At 33.7% G+C, this 18,533-nt stretch overlaps 1 protein-coding gene across 3 annotated transcripts; it reads right to left on the bottom strand.

Moving 5' to 3' along the window:
- Positions 1–1,907: 1,907 nt before the first annotated feature.
- Positions 1,908–18,107, bottom strand: LOC122020308 (clp protease adapter protein ClpF, chloroplastic-like). 3 transcript variants are annotated; one of them, XM_042578179.1, is made up of 10 exons: positions 17,970–18,107; positions 14,137–14,542; positions 13,663–13,722; positions 13,500–13,591; positions 12,547–12,625; positions 12,330–12,423; positions 7,684–7,796; positions 3,227–3,272; positions 2,425–2,465; positions 1,908–2,347 (listed from the first exon to the last, which is right to left on the bottom strand). In XM_042578179.1, exons 2-10 carry the CDS (start codon positions 14,461–14,463, stop codon positions 2,192–2,194), a joined length of 1,008 nt encoding a protein of 335 aa, XP_042434113.1. In that variant the 5' UTR covers positions 14,464–14,542; positions 17,970–18,107; the 3' UTR covers positions 1,908–2,191. The 3 variants fall into 3 exon arrangements, with proteins under 3 accessions (XP_042434113.1, XP_042434114.1, XP_042434115.1); XM_042578180.1 differs by having other exon boundaries at positions 14,137–14,511; XM_042578181.1 differs by having other exon boundaries at positions 2,273–2,342.
- Between the last annotated feature and the right edge of the window lie 426 nt (positions 18,108–18,533).

Genomic DNA, 18,533 nt, shown 5'->3' with positions numbered 1-18,533 from the left:
TTACTACTAATATTTTATATTTCAGACACATTAATTTCTAATCTATATTTTAAACTATAATCTTTATAAATATCATATAAATTATTTCTAGCTTTTTATAAATATTAACAAGATTAGGATGAGAATAATCTTTAAATATAATTAAAATATCATAATACATAATTAATATTTCATGTAGGAGTAAACATCTAATTTGAGTTTAGATTAGTATTTATGTTTACGATCCATCGTAGATAAATTTAAAACATCACGTACACATGATATAAAAAAATAAATTATCAATAATATGCTGACATATAAATTTAAGTTCAATAATATTTACAATATCAAAACTAGTATTATCAAATAATATTAAAAATATTTTAGAAGCTAATTCATATTTTTTTAAAATTAAGTATAATAATTAGAAAATAGTGTGAGTAATCTATGCTTCATCAAAGATTCGATATGTGACCCCAGGCTACGGTACAACAGCAAAGCTCCATATAGTCTCTTAAGTATTCATGGTTCGATTCCAAACTATGGTACGTCATAACACATTTTCCTACATTGAGATGACAAACACTTCTGAATTTACATTGATAATCGGAGGAAAATTTTCATAAGGCGGAGCTAGTCATCCCAGGATTAATCAATTTGAAGGACTAGATACCTGTGCTAGCTTAAAATAACTTGATATGCTAATAAATATTTTTGAATTGTCCAAAAATTATCAATTCAATAATAAATTACACTCATATAATAAGTTTGTCAGTGATCATTTAAAATATCATAACATAAAAAATATTTTATTATTTGATTTTTAAATTCTTCAATTAAATCTTTTTTCTTGCCTTACCCATTTTTAATTCTACGAGTAATTAGTGTAATTCGATAAACACATTTAGCCGATAGGTTAAATACTTATAGATTCAAAAAAAATTTATATCCAGTCAATGTAACAATCACACCTCCAGCTTTTCGTCTTCATAATTTTCAGTCTGGATCAATGCTTATAGATTAAAAAAAAAATCTACATCAATAAATCTAACTAATAATTCTTTTAATTTATTATCAAAATATTTAAATAACTTGAATGGATAACTTCACTAGTAGTTGAAAATTAAGACAGTTGTATTTAAAAATATTCAACTCTGAATGTTGTTGGGTGTTTCATTTTGACATGTCATTTTAATAACTCATAATCGTCGCCAAATTAAAATTTATAGGAGACTTTATAAAACTTACATTTTACACGTAATTCTACATATAGAAAATTAATTTCTTCAAAATGTTTAATAAAAATAAATGATTTTAAAAATAGAGTATCTCGAATCTTAAAAATTTTAAGACTTACTTTATATCTCGATGGGCAAAATTCTTCATCGATAAATTGAATATTATCGAGATCCATATTCCGAGCAACTATTATTTTACCCTTACGAGACCAAGATAAATCACTTTCCATTAGAATTGAAGTTGAAAACAATTCAGATTTCAAAATTACAGACAAGAGTATAAAGATGTGTGAAAACGAAAATTAACAATCACTAAGTCATAACCTTAGATAAAAACCATTCAAAAACAAATATATAAATGGTCAAAACCGCCGGCTAACAATCAAATTCAAAACAAAAGAAAGAAAGAAAAAAAATTAAACTAGCTATTCACGATTAATTTGAAACTGAAATCGTAACCGGTCAGTCCCTAAACAGGTCGATTACAATGCCAGCCCATTTAGCAGGTTCAAACCAGTTACTGATCCATTGACCCAGTTACAAATCCAGGCTGATTCCAAATCTAGACTGTGGTCAGGTCTAATTATAAGACTCAGTAAATTAAAAAATAAAAAGAAAAGTTCCAAAAACCGTAGACATGAGTCATTACCCTGTGCATGGGTGATTCATGTCCTGTTCAGTCTCATTAACTGAACAAAATGGCATAATTATTTTTCATCCTTTAGAAGACGGTACAAAGATTGTAAGTTTATAATAATTACAATTCATTCGGATGTCAATATCCATCGCAAAGCTGTGGTAATCCCACTTAGTTGGGATGCAAATATTTACATATCAAATATCTTCCTCCTATAACTTTCAGGCACCAGATGGAAGGAAAATGATCCATAATATGATCTCGTACAGTCCATCCTCGAGGCCGCCACTAAGAATCGCTTCATATCAGACTTTCTGAGCAAAAACCACACAACTTTTCACAAATTGCTATCGCGGTCTTCGTCAGAATTGTCTACAGGAACTTCATGTCGTGGCCTATTATATTTTTCACGGAGTTGCTTTATAGGAATGAAGTCGCCTGCTGTGTCGATTCCGTAGAACAGGAAGGAAGCATATGGATGATCAAATCTGTCCTGCAAGTCAATGGACCCCAGTAAAGTAAACCAGAAGGCTAACAAGTATCGTTGCCAGTAAAGGGACTTGCATTTACCTTGTTTGGCTGTTCATTGGCTACAAGATTCTCTTCCGAAACTGCAGCAAAAAAGACAAAAAGATACTATCATAACAGATACAACAAATCTGTTTGTAATACAAACGTATCTCGCTCTAATTCACTCATGTCTATCACACAGGTCACACAGTTCATGTATAAAGAGTGACAAGGCATAACAAGAATGAACTAAAGTTACTCCGGCAATTCACCTTTTTCAAATTAATAGCAAACTATTTCTAAAGCAAAGTAGAGAACTTGTTTCGTCTAGGTACATTAGCTTCTATGAGAAAAAAAAGAATCCTAAATTTTGCAGGAGTTACCAATCTTTTAAGGACGTATTCTTTTAAAAGATTAGGAAGCATATGTTGGAGCATAAGGTCGTATATTTTCACCCAAGTAAACCAAGTGGATGACAATTTTCGGTATTCATGGAATGACTACCTAACTCAATTGAGTTTGGGGTATCCCAAGGACATTAAATTTGTTTAGAGTAAGAATAGAACAATAGATAGTTGTGACGGGTGTTGGACAAATAATGAGTATTGTGTCTGCAAAATGCATGGGTACTGAACATTAGATGCCTTAAGCGGGGTAACCAAGCCAACCATTGCTATCCCTACAAGAACTAACATTTTCATAAGTAATTAGTAGAGCGCAAATCACTACACAAGTTCCTAAGTTTAGACAAATTTAATTGAATGCGATAGAAATTGTGGTACAAATTTGAGCTAGATAATTACATCAATTTTCTCTCATGATGCCACACTAGCGACTTATCTCCTAAAGAATGAATACTTACCATATGCAACAAGAAGGTTCGGATCTGCATGTACATCAACCAAGATCTGCATTAGAAAAAAAACAATGTAATTAAGGAAAAATCAGGTATATGCTAAAAGTCATTACATCTACTCCTCCAAAAACATAATATTTGAGGATATAAGTGTAGGACCGTTGGGCCGGCTAGGAGGGGGTTGTTGGATAGTTCTGTAGAATAAAACAAACAACCCTTCCTCGAACTCTTTAAGCTAATACTTGCATAAATAAACTAAGCAGTAAATTAAAAGCATAAAGAAAAGCGAGGCAAAAGTATTTACTTGGTTACAACCGATGTGGTTGTTAATCCAAGGAAGATTAAGCTCAAATAAAAATCTCCTTCAGGCGGAGAAGCCTCGTACAGCAATGTAGCGCAGAAAACAGAAGCTTAGACTAAAAGAGAGCGTGCAAGCACTGGATTTACAATCAGTGAGTTCTCAGTTCATTGACAGCTTCTGGACCAAGGCTATATTTATAGTCTTGGTCGGGGCGCCTGGAAGGGTTCCGGGCGCCCTGGGGGGATAAAACTTTATCCCCCAACGTCCAGAACGCGAAAGACGCGTTCTGGTCAAACTTCACGTTCCGGGCGCCCCGGACTGTTCCGGGCGCCCCGGAGCAAAAAGTCAACTCTGGTTGACTTTTGCGTCCGAGACCTCTGCTCCGTTTTAGTCCCGCCTCGGTCCGGGTCTTCTGCTCCGGATCCGCTTACTTGGGTGATCTCTGCCATCCGGAAAAGGGCTCACCCGAACCCAACTTCCGGTCTTCTCAAGCGGGGTTCCCTCCGGCTTCTCGTCCCTCGGAATCGCTGCCGCGTGTCGTCATTCTCGCTAGCTGCGTCTCTTGCTCCCCGAGCAATCTTCCGCTCCGGCTTTCGTCCCTCGGAACCACCGCGCGCTTCCTTCTCGTCCGCCGGTGTACTTTTCCGCAGCACCTCGTCCCTCGGACTACCGTCCTTCTCGCTAGCTGCGTCTTCCGCTCGACTACCTGTGTTCCTAAGCTCCTGCACACTTAGACACAAGGTTAGAAACAACGCAGGACCTAACTTAACTTGTTGATCACACCAAAACAACTTTGGGATTCCAACAATAAGTGCTCAAACAAATGATGTGGTGAATGATGAAAATTTAAGGACCTTGGAATAGTATAATTTGCTTGAGGGAAGCAAGGTTATTTTCACTCTTGGCATAATGGAAGTGATACTAAGTACAATTTCACCCAAAAGTGTAAATCAAAATAATGCTATGAGATAAATGCTTCTTTTTTGAACTTGAAGAGGGCACGTCCAAGGCCCCTTTATCAAACAAACAGAACAAACAAACAAACAAAAAGACGGTTTTTCTTATGAAGTTCAAAAAGGTCTTTGCCCTTGATGGAATATTCAACCAAGAATCTCACTGGCAGCCAAATCTTGACCAAAATGTATGTGCGCGACCAAATTTTGTCCTTTTGACAAAACATATGGTACAAGGGATCCTATTTTAACTTTTGCAAATATGGTCGACACTATTCCAATGTCAAAAAATTATATGCAAGTGTTAGAAATATCATTAAGAGTGCATAATAATGCCGATATATAAGAATAAAAGTCAATAACCACCACGTGTTTCATGAAACCTGAATTAGAGCCATAAAGGTTTCTGATGACTTCAGTATGCATAATTTTAATGTTTTTAATTTTTTTTGCACTACATATGTACAAAATTATGTTTTCATCAAAGCGTTCTATGTGACTAAGATATTAATTGCTTTTCACATATAATTGCCAATGTACTTTGATTTTTCATATATTTTATATTTTCATGAGAAAGACAATTCATATATTCCACTATTGGTTATAGTTTTTGCCTAAATTTTTTTAACTTAATTTCATGTATATTTATGTGCATTTTAATTGCTTAAGAATAATGCATGTACTATGTAAATTTTTGGGAAAAAATGATCTTACTAGTGTACGGCTATTGCAATCATTATGTATTTTTAACAAAATTTTAGTAGAATATATTAAAAAAATAGTAAAAAATAAATAAATGAATTATTTTCTTAAATTAATCAAAATATAATTTTATTTAATCAAAAGTGTCATGCTGAACCCTAGCCTTTTTTAGGCTCAAATGAAAGATGAGAGAATACACACACGATTGCTCAATCTCTTCCAAAGTAACAAAAGTCAAAAACACAACAAAAAAATCTTCAGTGATGTTAAACATTAAATTTATCCTATTTAAATTTTTTGCATTAAATTATTTTAAAAACTTGTTAAGTAACTAATTGCGCTAAATCAAATTAATATTTTAAGTTTTAGGGTCAAGTGGAAGTGGACATGGTGATTATTATCAAGTGGGAACAAACCACACTATTTGGATTTAATTTTTGTCTATTTAAACCTCAACCAAATTTATATATAGATGATAATTCGCTTTAATTGTATTTAATTAAATTAGTGATATTTTTTATAAGGTTATGAAGTATTTGATTTCCATCTTTTCTCTCTCCTCATACTCCTACCTTAATCAAATTAATACTTTAAGTTTTAGGGTCAAGTGGAAGTGGACATGGTGATTATGATCAAGTGGGAACAAACCATACTATTTGGATTTAATTTGTCTATTTAAACCTCAACCAAATTTATATATAGATGATAGTTCGCTTTAATTGTATTTAATTAAATTAGTGATATTTTTTATAAGGTTATGAAGTATTTGATTTCCATCTTTTGTCTCTCCACACACTCCTACCCTAATCCCTCTCACCCATTGCCACAACGCCAACCCACTACCTACAACCCACCATGCTCATATTCCTCTCAGATACCTTCTCCCTCTGATCTCTCTCTCCTCTTCCTCTCTCTTCCTCTTTGTTCTTGATGTGCATCACCACTCCCATGTCCATGTTGAAGCATCACGTGTGGCGATCAACGTGCAGGATGATAACTTCTACCTATGTCAACCAATATGGCTCAAGACTTCAGACTGTTGAACTACTTTTCTTTGTGTCCTTTAATGGAAAGAGAGAAAATTTTAAAACTATATTCCTATAAGAAAGGAAAAATATAAATAAAAAATCATTTTTAAGCTCTAATTTATACTTCATTCCATGTGAAAGTGAGTTTCCGCCTAAATAAGATAAAAGCAACATAGTGAAAAGGTAGGGAAAGATTTCTCCACTCTTTCTCTTTCTCCCATCAAAGGAAATGGAGGGAAAGTGTAGCTAGTAAAATCTTTCTCACCTTATTTCCTTCTTGATTTTCTTCTCATTGGGAAACACAGCATTAGGCATGCAATATAGGTCAAGTTAGCTCCTCAGAGTTGGCAAATCGTGTGTAACAACAGTTGTAAATTTGCCACAACAAAAGGCATTTCAAAAAATATTATGCTAAAATAAAATTTCTATTCCTCAATTCAGTAATCTATTGCAACACATAGCAACAATTAATCTTATGATAATGAAATATAAAAAAAATAGAAAGTGAAGATATCTTAGAACTTTATTGGAATGATAAGATCAAATGGCAATGACAAATATTAATGGCTACTAGTGAATTTGCAATTATGGGGAATAAATCCAATTTAAATATGATTATTAATAATATCCATCATCCAGCAATATTATAAAGTCAATATGACGCCCCCAGGGTGTAGCGCAGATGATGGACGCATGACATCTCTGATATAATGGCCCGGAGTCGATTCTCAAGAACTGACGACCTAGGGTTTACCCCACCATGTGCCTAACGTCTGTGTGTATCTACATTTACCTCCCTCTATATTCGTGGGGCGGCACTAGGGGGGCCGTTAATATAGTGGATCTACATTTTTTTTTCTAATAAAGTCAATATGGCACTTGTTTATTTATAATTTAGTATGTTTAAAAAGAGCTTCTAATTCTTGGTTGGAATGGCATCAGAGAAAAACTATTGAACACAAAATCCAAAGGTAGGCGCCATTGAGTTTCTAATGCTTGATAGGGTATTCTAAAATGGGGGAACTGAACTCAAAATTCTTGGTTACAAGGGGCCTGATCTGGTTATCTGAATCTTTTCTTTTCCTACGATAGCGTGCAGGCAATACCAGGGTAAGGGAATAATTCAAATGATCAAGTCATCTCTTACACGGACAGAACTTTAGCATATGTTGAAGGAATATAATTATATAAACACTAGAAGACTTCTTGACTAAATATACTTGGTATGACAGAAGCAATCACATCTAACATGATATAGAAAGATATGAGCCTGACAATGTCTTGGTTGAACTTGTAATAGGAGCTGAACTGGTTGATATGACCTAATGGATTGTCAATTCCTTAGCTAATTTAGAATTGCCAGTTGATTTAAATAATCATTTCAACAAGATGAGCCAAGTCTAGGTCATCAAATATATATATATTCCAACTTTATCTGCAGACACTTTTAGTTAGGTTCACCACCAAAATAAACCTAACCTGATAAAAAGGTTGATTAGGCCCTTTGATCAATTTGTCAACATTGGCAACCTCCATCCATGAATTTGATTCACAACATACAGGATCCATGCCACAAATTACTGCTAGATAACCTGAAATAAATCAAATTAAAAGAATGACCTGTATCAAACAACATATTATTTACAAACAAGAAAAGCTAATGCAATGTGATCTCTAAGGAAAAGTGTCGAAGAACATATGATAACTCAGTTGTCAGATATTCAGCTATTCTAGTGGGCATAAAACAAGCAGCATAGTCCCACTTAGTTCTTTTCAAATACCCAGATCGCTAAGTTAAAATAAACCACTTTATCCCAAAATACTAATAACCCAAAAGATTTACCAAAATTGGAATCTTCCTAACTCCTATATGAATCACTGACTCTGTAAATAAACCACTAGAAATCTTGTCAAAAGAACACGCAATTTTTTATTTTTTATTGCCAAAATAATAATAATAATAATAATAATAATAATAATAATAAAAAATAAATAAATAAATAAATAAATAAGTAAAAAACACACAATTGAAGAAGCTTCATTTAGAATTAGTATAAATATAAAAAATAATAATAATAATAATTAAAATCAACAACCATACCAACCATATTCCTATCATGCAATATTATATACCAATAATAATCAAATTAAATTAATTATTTTTTTATTAGAATGATGACTATTTTATTTGATCTCCCTCTACAAAACACACCTTCCATTATATGGAAGATTTACTTTTTTAACTATAGATTTTAACCATGTCTATGTCAATTCTGGTCCATTTTCTCTCATTTTGTTATCTATTAGAGTTGCACCTAATAGCTCTTAAATACATCTTACTATATATTTTCTAGTAACTTAACACCACACATCCATCATAACATTTTAATCTCTATTAAATCAAATTTTAGGATGTACTACTTCTTAACAGCCCAACATTCCGATCCATAAAGTATGGTGGGTACCTTAATCTTATACATTAAAAAAAAAAATCTTTTAGCTTATGGGGACATGATGTTCACATAATACAATTGATATTTCTCCATTTCAACCATCTATTATTTTCTATATTAATGATATCTTCATCAATATTCTCATTGTTGAATAGTTTCATCAATATTCAGTGACTAGAATCTATATAAACTCCAAAACAATTTTAGTTACAGTTTTGAGTCTATTCACCCCACCAAGGCTTATTTATCCCCAAACCTCTTGATGTGGCCGAGCAAACTTGGAGAGCCCATAATTTATGGCCCAGGATGAACCACAGGATGAGTCTACCAGCCAAATCGAAGCTCATTCTGGCTCCGAACATTTTTATCCTTTTTTGTTATTATTGTTATTATTTTTCAGGTCTAAAGTTTATGGGTATTTTCATCTTTCGCAGGGTTGGGGTTTGAGTCTATTTAAACGTTTGTTTAGTTGTTTTTTTTGGGATGGTTTTGAATCTATAATATTTTCATCCGCCATTTGGGCTTCAAGTTTTTGATGTCTATTTCCTGGTATTCTTCTGTCGCATTAATAAGTTTTAGAAGATTATTTTCGATATTCGTGTGCAAATCAACGGAATTGATAGCTTCTGCTACATCAGTTATATTAGAGCCAAGTTTATCTTGTAGAATCATGCCACCGAGAATACAGCAAGGCGTCAACAACGCTTTTGATCGTGATATAGAGCAGTGGTTTCGAGAGATGATTGATAGACGGTTAACCTGGTTGTGGAGAGGATGGCGGCGATGTTGGGAACCTTGAATAGAGGAACTCTTTTCCAATGCAATAACAATCACCAGACAAGCTCGGAGGAGGAAGAAAACATTTTTGACGAGGCAGCTCCCTATAGGCGTCCCAGAGAATATGATAATTTTGCTTCCGACTTCGGTCTCCGACCGCAAGATAAGTCCGTCCGCATGTCCACCTCCAAAACTGAGGCGGAAGGACTACGAGGAGGATCCTACTTTGCAAGCACGGTAAGGTCCGGACGGAATCCAACCTCGACGAACGAACTCTTCGTCAGCAACAGCGGAGTTGACATCCTAACAATTATGTCTTCATTGGTGTCTTGGGATTGTCGAATTCGTCTTCTCGTGGTCGCTCCACTACTTCATCGCCGACATCCTTGGAAGCCATATTTGATGACCTTGCATATTCCACTACAAAGACCTCATCAACTATGCCTCTCTATGATAATCCGATATATGATAACGATATATTTGACAGGGCTCCGTGCATGAAGAACTCGTCATCGGCAAAGTATGAGGATGTTTTTTCTTCCATCTTGTCAGGATTCAATCATGTTTCGACACCTCTGTTTGCGGATCTTCTTCAAAAGCAAATGCCAGAGTCTAAGAAGATGAGATTTTTAGATGATTTCCAAACTAAAGGCTTTGGTTATTATGGATTAGGAACGGAACCCATAACTTTCACTATGTCAATTGGTATTTTCCCCCGAAGATTTATAAGATGAATTGTCTCACTTACGTGATATCAAATATCATATTGATTTGGAGCCAAGAGTGAGAGGCCAAACAAACAGAATAAGCTCATGTGAGCATGAGGAATTGTTTGTACCATTGTTTCATTTCCACGATGATCCTTTTGATGGCGATGTAGCCAACAATTTGTGGGTGAATTTTCTCTTCCTTAGGAAGAATGATGCAGGATGACAAAGCAAACTTGTAGAGCCTATAATTTATGAGCAGGGATGAACCACGGGATGGTCTACCAGCCGAATCAAAGCTCATTTTGCCTACGAACATTTTTGTCCTTTTTTGTTATTATTTTTATTATTTTTTGAGTCTAGGGTTTAGGGGTATTTTCATCTTTCACAGGATTAGGGTTTGAGTCTATTTAAACATATGTTTAGTTGTTTTTTTTTTGGATAGTTTTAAATCAATAATATTTTTTGCAACGGTTTGCGCCATTCTTTTCCCAAAGCTTCGAGTTTTGGATACCTATTTCCTTGTATTCTTTTGTCGAATCAATAGGTTTTGAAAGATTACTTCCGGTTTTCATGCACGAATCAACGGAATCGTTTACCGCTATATCCTTCCGCTACATCACCTCTCAAACACTTCACAAGCGTTAGATTTCAAGTTTTATGAATTCTAGGAAGTATTGTTGGTACAAATTGATATTGCTAGAGGAGAATGTAGGATTAAAGGTAAGTAAAATTCAAGATTGAATTTTTTTTCCTTCTCATGGTTAACAACCTTCATTAGTTACATTAGTTAGTATTACAATTTTTTTCCCTAAACAAGTGGTTTAGTAGTTGGATTTTTGGCGCTGTACTTTGTTAAAATACACTTAGTATCATAGAAATTTAAGGTTGAAATCTTGATTCTTAGAAGTGAAGTTACAAGTCATTGTATCTTGATCTTTTACTATAAAAGTACTTTAATCAATTACAATTAGTATCAAGTAAGCTCATGGACTAAGCATTGATATTACCTCTTGAGGGAGAGAAATTAAAACCATTCTAAAAATGTCAAAAATTTTAGTATTTTTTATGTATGTCAGAGGGAGAAATGAGAAGGTCAAGTTAGGAATAGAAGTCAAGGTTAGCCGAAAGTTAGAATTAACCCAAGAAAATGGAGTTAAATGTTCTTCTAGAACTCATGTTGAAAATTAGAACCTTCTTAAATTGATAATTCAAATGTTCTTCTATAACTCAAGTTGAAAATTAGAACTTTCTTAAATTGAAACTCAACTGTTCTTCTAAAACTCGAGTTGAAAAGTAGATTAAAATGTTTTTGGAATATATTAAAATTATTGCTAAACATGAAAATCAGTTTTTAATATGACCTAACTTAAACGAGTTATCAAATATCAAAAAGGGGAAAATTATGGTGCAATCATATTCTTAAGCATGTAAATTTGATGCCCGAGGAAAGTTAAAAATTAGTATTATATTGTGATTACTGATATAATGTGTAAAGCATGCAGATGCAAGGTATTTGACATATATTGTAGATTCAATAAAAGAAGTCTAAGTAGATTGAGGATTGAATACTTGGAAGTTTAAGCAAGTTAAGGTCAGGGTGACTAGATGCTTAACACATTAAACTCCCATCAAGTTAAGGATGACTTGGTGGATGAGAAAATCCCAAAGACAATGCCTCATGGCACATAAGACCACGAGGTAAGGCTTCTTGGCACATGAAGCTTGATATGGGAATCCTTTTGGTAGGTATCTTTGAGTGAATTTAAGAGTCAAGTGCACTTGTAAAAAATAATTATCGATGGAATCAGACTTAGCTTTGGACTCTATCTGTGGACTGAGTTGATTGTCCAGTCGATTGTGGTTTTTGGACCAGTCAGATCAATTAAGAAATACACAATATGTTTCTGTGCATCTCGCGTCTCTGTTTGCAGGACAATCAAATAACTAATATAACAAGTGCTCAATCAATTTAAGCCAGACCCTTTTCCATGAAATAATTATTCTGAAGTTATCCATAAACCAGATGGAACATAAACCTACAAGTGCTCAATCAATTTATTGACTACAATGTTCCTGACATTGCATTCCATGTATCCATAGAAACTAACCAAATACTTTTTCTCTGAAAGAAATATGCTTGCATTGTAGAATAAACAGAAATGCTAGTGAGAGGATAAATACTAACCAAACTTTTTATGTCGTACTTTCTGTCCAAGACGAAATGCATATTGTATGTTCTCAAAAGCAAGGGCTTTTGCTGATGCAGCTAGAGTTTCAGCCTACAATGAGAATTATAGATGCAAGTAAGGCTCCTAGGACAAGCATGCATGAATGTGCAGGTGTAGAATTAGAAGAGTTTAGAAATAAGAACCAAAATAGCAAGTGAAGGAACACCTACATACCTCAAATTTTGATATCTCATCACGTAACTCAGAAGCAGCAGAATAATTTTCATTCTCAACAGCTTTCTGAAGTTCAGCACTGAACATTATAAACAAATATCAAAAATAATGTAATTTTAAAAAATAGCTACCAATGTGAATCACTTTGACAACTTAAACACAGGATGAAAAAGTCAAGGTATAACTCTATGGCACACCAAATAGAGCTGCAAAGCAATATATGATACAACGCAACACATCAAAATTAATTTATTCTATTTAACCATGCCAGTCAGCACCAGCAAACCATCACATCCTACTCACCAACTGGCACACAAATGGGTCAAGACAAGCGGAACGAGGGTTTTCTTTAACTTATGAACGTTCTACAAACATCTTCTAGAAACAAGAGAACTCGGAATAGTTTCACCTCTATGACAGCTGAAATAGCTCTGCGCTACTCGCAAACACCAATGAAGGGGCTTCTTCAAGCTCTAGGACAACACACTACAAGCTCTAGGAATAAACGATGCAATTCAAAAGGAACGTGACTACTCAAAACAACTTTGTTAGGATCGCACAATTTTTGATATAATTCCTAAAGGTTTTCTTTAGCCCATAAATAGATCTACAAGTAGTGCACAAGCTCCGAGAGTATTTTCTTTAGCTAGTGAATAACTCCAAAGGGTCCAATCCTACCTATCACATGTATTCTTTTACCTTTTTCTGTTATCTCCTTTATCTCTTCCCAGCAATTCACCACTGGTACCATGTGATAGCACTACAACACAGTACAGAAACTTCCCACTCCATCCGACCACCTCAACTCTAGCTCAGGAAAAAAAAAGGTCAGTCGGTGCACGAAGCTCCCACCAACTCTAGCTAAAAACAAAAGATATTTCTAGTTGTTAAATGTGCCTGGTGCATTTAAAGCCACTAAACTACTCTATATGGAGAAAACCATAGAAACTCACCGAAGTTGTAAGAGATATATGGCTTTGTCTTGAGCTTCACTCTTTGATGAACCCCGTTTGGCATCCCTTTTTTTAGTTATTTCTGCTTCAACCTATTACAAGTAGGAAATCAGCATCTTGACCTTAAATGTAATTTACATCAAAACATATAAGAGCTATCTACCTCATCAAGTTTGTTCCTTAATTGCTGAGCTGCTTCATATTGTTCCATGTTTAAGGCATACTGCAAACATACATTCCCAAAGAAAGTAGGAGAGATCTTTCAAAGAGAGAATGAAATAGAAATGACATGTTATGGTTGATCTTCAACGAAACACAAGTGAAAATGGAAATGACAAAGTATTAAAGATCAGCCTGGCACACAAGAATCCAGACAATGCATGGTATATGAACGATCAATCAGTGAAAGTTATATGACGAAGGAAAAGCAGTTGCTTCCATGGCAAGTGACACCAGAGAACGAATACCCAGTTTGCAAAGGACAAAACACAAAAGTTGTTACACTCTTAAATGATGTAATGGCTGCATTTCATCAAATAATGTAAAACTCTCTTTAAGGTATTGTGATGCTCAACTACCTTAAGATATCAGACAACATAATGAGAATTGCAGGAAGAAAAGTAACAACAAAGTATACCTGGATCTGAGTTTCCAAGTCCAACTGGAAGAAGAAAATGACAATATCCTCATTGGCAGCCTCACTGAGCTCTATATTGACATCCATTCCTTTATCGTTGCCCATGAATGGCCATGTGGCTTTGATCCTGGAACTCATTCTTCCACTGTTGGATTTGGCAGGGTATAACCTCAGTAGGTCCTGACGCCATAGAGATGGCCCTGGAATCATAGAGTTGATTTGATTCTTACAAAGGACTCGTACATCACTATGAGCCATAATGAGAGCTCCATAACTCCCCCCATTTGCATAGGTTGTCAAGCTGTTGCTTATGCAAACACCTGGCATCTTTTGGGTGGCTCCTTATTACTATCTTCCAAAGTTTTACTAACAAATCTGAGATCCTCAAACAAGATGATGTAAGTTCCTGTTCATTACATCCACAGAACAATGATGAACAATAACATAACATGGAAACTGCAACATGTTAAATACAAAAAAGGTAACACAACTTAATTGTTATGTGGGAACAAATTAATTTTCATCTAATATTTCCAATTGTTGTAGTCATGACAGTAAATAAAGAGTTCCATAAGCCCACACTAGCATAAAAAAGTTTGTGGTCTGAATGATTAGCCATCGCATTAAGACAATATACAAAGTGAAATGAATAATTAAATTCTACATTGACAGGGTATAAGCTCAATAGATGCTGACAAATTCCTCTAATATTTTGCCAAAGCATTATCTAATTCTTTATTTCTACGCAAGTAGACCACAATAAATTTGTTAACATAATTTAAAAAATTGACCTAGACAGTTGCCTAACTGCTTTTGGCCAGGGACCACTTCGCCAAGGTGGTAGGTAGGCCCTAGTAAGCAGATGTTTTAGGTGGACCATGCAATCCACCTGAGTGGTTCATCTAGGCTTGGGGGAAAGTGTATTATTTTTTTTTAAGTTTTAGATCCAAAAATCATCACAAAATCTTTTAATTTCATGTTCAACATCCCCATCACCCGTGCATACTATTTCTAGCAACATTAGAAGTCTCTCTCCACCCAATATTGGCCATTTTCATCCATTTTGAGGATATTTTTTTGTCATATTTTCTTTTGTCTTCTCTAGAATTGTTCTTTCATTTCCTTCATCTTATATTTAAAAAAAAAAAATCAGTATTTACTTTCAGCGCTAGAATTTTTTTCTAGATTTATGTCTATTTTTCTCTTGTTTGACCATTATACTCTTCAAGATCCTCCTCACAATAAGGTACCTCAATCCTCTTCTTCATCATTTTTTTGTACTTTTTTAATCTTATCTTCTTAAGCAACTAGTATTTTTTACCTATTACTTTGAATCCATTTAAAAATCTTTTATAATTCTAAAATTAAGTGTATGACTCTATTTTAATAATATTTTTAATGTTGGCAACCTAGGCCCCTCCCTTGCCGGCCTACCACCTAGGTGCTAAGCAATGGGCTGACCGCCTACTACCCAATAACTATCTTATTTCTTAATTGATTCTAAGACCACTGAAGTTGGAGGAGATTAGGAAAATAATAAACTTTAAGTTATGATCTCCTCTTTGGAATAAACCTAAATGATTGTATCATTTGTAAATTTTGATACTAAAGGATTGGATTGGTCTCTAGTTTACTAATAGGAAAGATTCTTAACTTTATTCTTTGCCCTTAAGAAAATTATCTAGAAAAAGGATGGGAAATAAGATAGACAAAAGGCGTGAGAGAGGATTTTTCTTGTTTTAAACATAATTTTTTATATGAATAATGTATTCATGTAACTTATCATAAAAATAATATAACATTATTTTATATTCTTAAAGATAGTATCCTATCATCCAACATGCAAATTTATTTTCTCTAATTCATTCTTACATCATTTAATGCATATATTTATTAGAGTGAGTCAAGAGCTAGTAATTTTTATTATACAAATAAAAAATAAGAATATATTTTCAAAATATAAAATAACGCTATAATTTTTTTTAAAAAAAACACTTGAATACATTATCAATATAAGAACAGCTTTTTACCGAACCTAGTAGATAAGTTTCTAAAATACCCAAATCACGTATCATAGTTTCAAAATTACCAAATCACGTACCCACTTCCCATTTTACCTTCTTCCTCAAATCAATTCGACTGAAAAAAAAATTGATTATTTTTCCGTTCGAATTGATTTCTTTTTGTGTGTTTGAAAAAAATCATCAGTCAGTTTCGGCCAAAACCGGTTGATGGACTTAGAGATCTTAAAATGACATGAAATCAGTTTCTATTTGTTCGTCTAGTTCTCCTGATTGTAAAAATGCTATCAAATATCAATTTGACTCAATATATTGAGAGCAATGATTTTTAAACACGAATGTCTCTGAAAAACTAATTCGTGTTTAAAAAATCACTGCTCTTAATATATGCGGTCAAATTGATGTTTGATAGCATTGTTATAATCAAGAGAACTAGACGTTCGTCTAGTTCTCCTGATTGTAAAAATACTATTAAACATCAATTTGACCGAACATATTGAGAGCAATGATTTTTTAAACATGAATATGTCTGAAAATATAATTTGTATTCAAAAAATCACTTCTCTCAATATATTAGGTCAAATTAATATTTGAGGACATGGATATAATCATAAGAACTAGAAGAACTCATAGGATCTAGTTTCACTTCATTCCAAGTTCTCTAAGTCATCAACTAATTTTGGCCGAATAAACCTACATTGATTTTATTTAAGCTCATTTAGCTATAGTTTCAAAAAAATTACTACTCTCAATATATTGCGTCAAATTGATATTTGATAGTAATTTTACAATCAAGAGAACTAGATAAACACATAGGAACTGGTTTCATATCATTCCACGGTCTCTAGGTCCATCAGCCGATTTCGGATGGAACTGGCTGATGGACTTAGAGAACTTTGAATGATATGAAACCATATCCTATGTATTCATCTAGTCTTCCTGATTGTAAAAATACTATCAAATATCTATTTGAAGAAATATATTGAGAGCAGTTATTTTTTGAACAATAATATGTCCGAAAAATTAATTCATGTTCAAAAAATCACTACTCGATATATCGGATCAAATTGATGTTTGATAGCATTTTTACAATCAGGAGAACTAGACGAATATATAGGAACTGATTTCATATCATTTTGAGGTCATTAGATCCATCAACCGATTTTGGTCGAAACTAGCTGATGAATTTTCCAAACAGAATGAAATCGATTTGACTGGAAAAAAAATCAGTCGACTGATTTGTTTTTCCAATCGAATTGATTTGAGGACGAGGGTAAAACAGTAAGTGGATACGTGATTTGGTAATTTTGAAACTATGATACGTGATTTGAATAGTTTGGAAACTTATCTATTGGGTTCGGTAAAAAGCTGATATAAGAAAGTTACAAAGAAAAGGTTTAAACAAAAAAACCTCTCCCACCCCTTCAGTCTAACCTATTTATTGCTGGCCTTTTTGAGGGGCAAGTAATAAAGCTAAGCAACTTTCATATTAGCAAACTAAAGTCCAGTCCAGTCCAGTCCAGTCCTTTAGTATTGGGATTCATAGATGATGCAATCATAGTTCAGGCCAAAGAGGAGGTCATAACGGAAAAGCTTACTATTTCCCTAATCTTCTCCAATTTTTGTGGTCTTAGAATCAACCAACAAATAGATCTATTCTGGTCTACTTGGAACAATGCTTTGGAAAGACATTAGAAGAATTTGAGTATCTACTGAGGCTATACCCTGCCGAATAATTACTATCTAAACTCTTCGTAAACAATCGAATTATCCTAAATAGGAGATCTTATCAAAATCAACTGACTCTCCTACCGATGTGAACCGGCTCCGGCTTTTCCAGCGTTGACTGGCGAGGCGGCGGCGGCCCGGTGGCAGAATGCTCGTTCGCCTTCTGCTTGCTCGCTTGCTGCTCGAGAGAAAGGAAAGGACGGCTCCGAGCTTGCCTCAGTTTGGGATAATTTGAGGTGGGTCCCACCTGAGAATATTAAAAAAAATTTAAAAAAACAAATGTAGTCCACAAATTAGAGAACTCATTAAAAATAAATTAATATTAAAAAGATTTATGGCTAAATTATAATTTAAAATTTTAAAAAAAAAAGATAATATTTAAAAATATATATTATAAATTTTAAAAATTATTATATGAATTAAAAGTTATAAATTATGAATTTGTAAAATCATAAAATATAATTTTTATAAGACTGAAAGAAAAAATAAATTTTTTAAAAAAATGAGATGTAAAAAAAAAAAAATAATCTGGTGCACAAAGCTCCTGTTATACTGGGTCTTGGGGAAGGATCCATTGTACGTAGCTTTATCCTACTTTTTGTAAGAAGTTATTTTCAAGATTCGAATTTTATATGGTAATAATTTTAT

The sequence above is a fragment of the Zingiber officinale genome, chromosome 9A (genome assembly GCF_018446385.1).
Source record: "Zingiber officinale cultivar Zhangliang chromosome 9A, Zo_v1.1, whole genome shotgun sequence".
NCBI classification, from domain to species: Eukaryota; Viridiplantae; Streptophyta; class Magnoliopsida; order Zingiberales; family Zingiberaceae; genus Zingiber; species Zingiber officinale.
The sequence above is the reverse complement of the archived record's forward strand: the minus strand, read 5'-3'. Positions and strand labels throughout refer to the sequence as shown.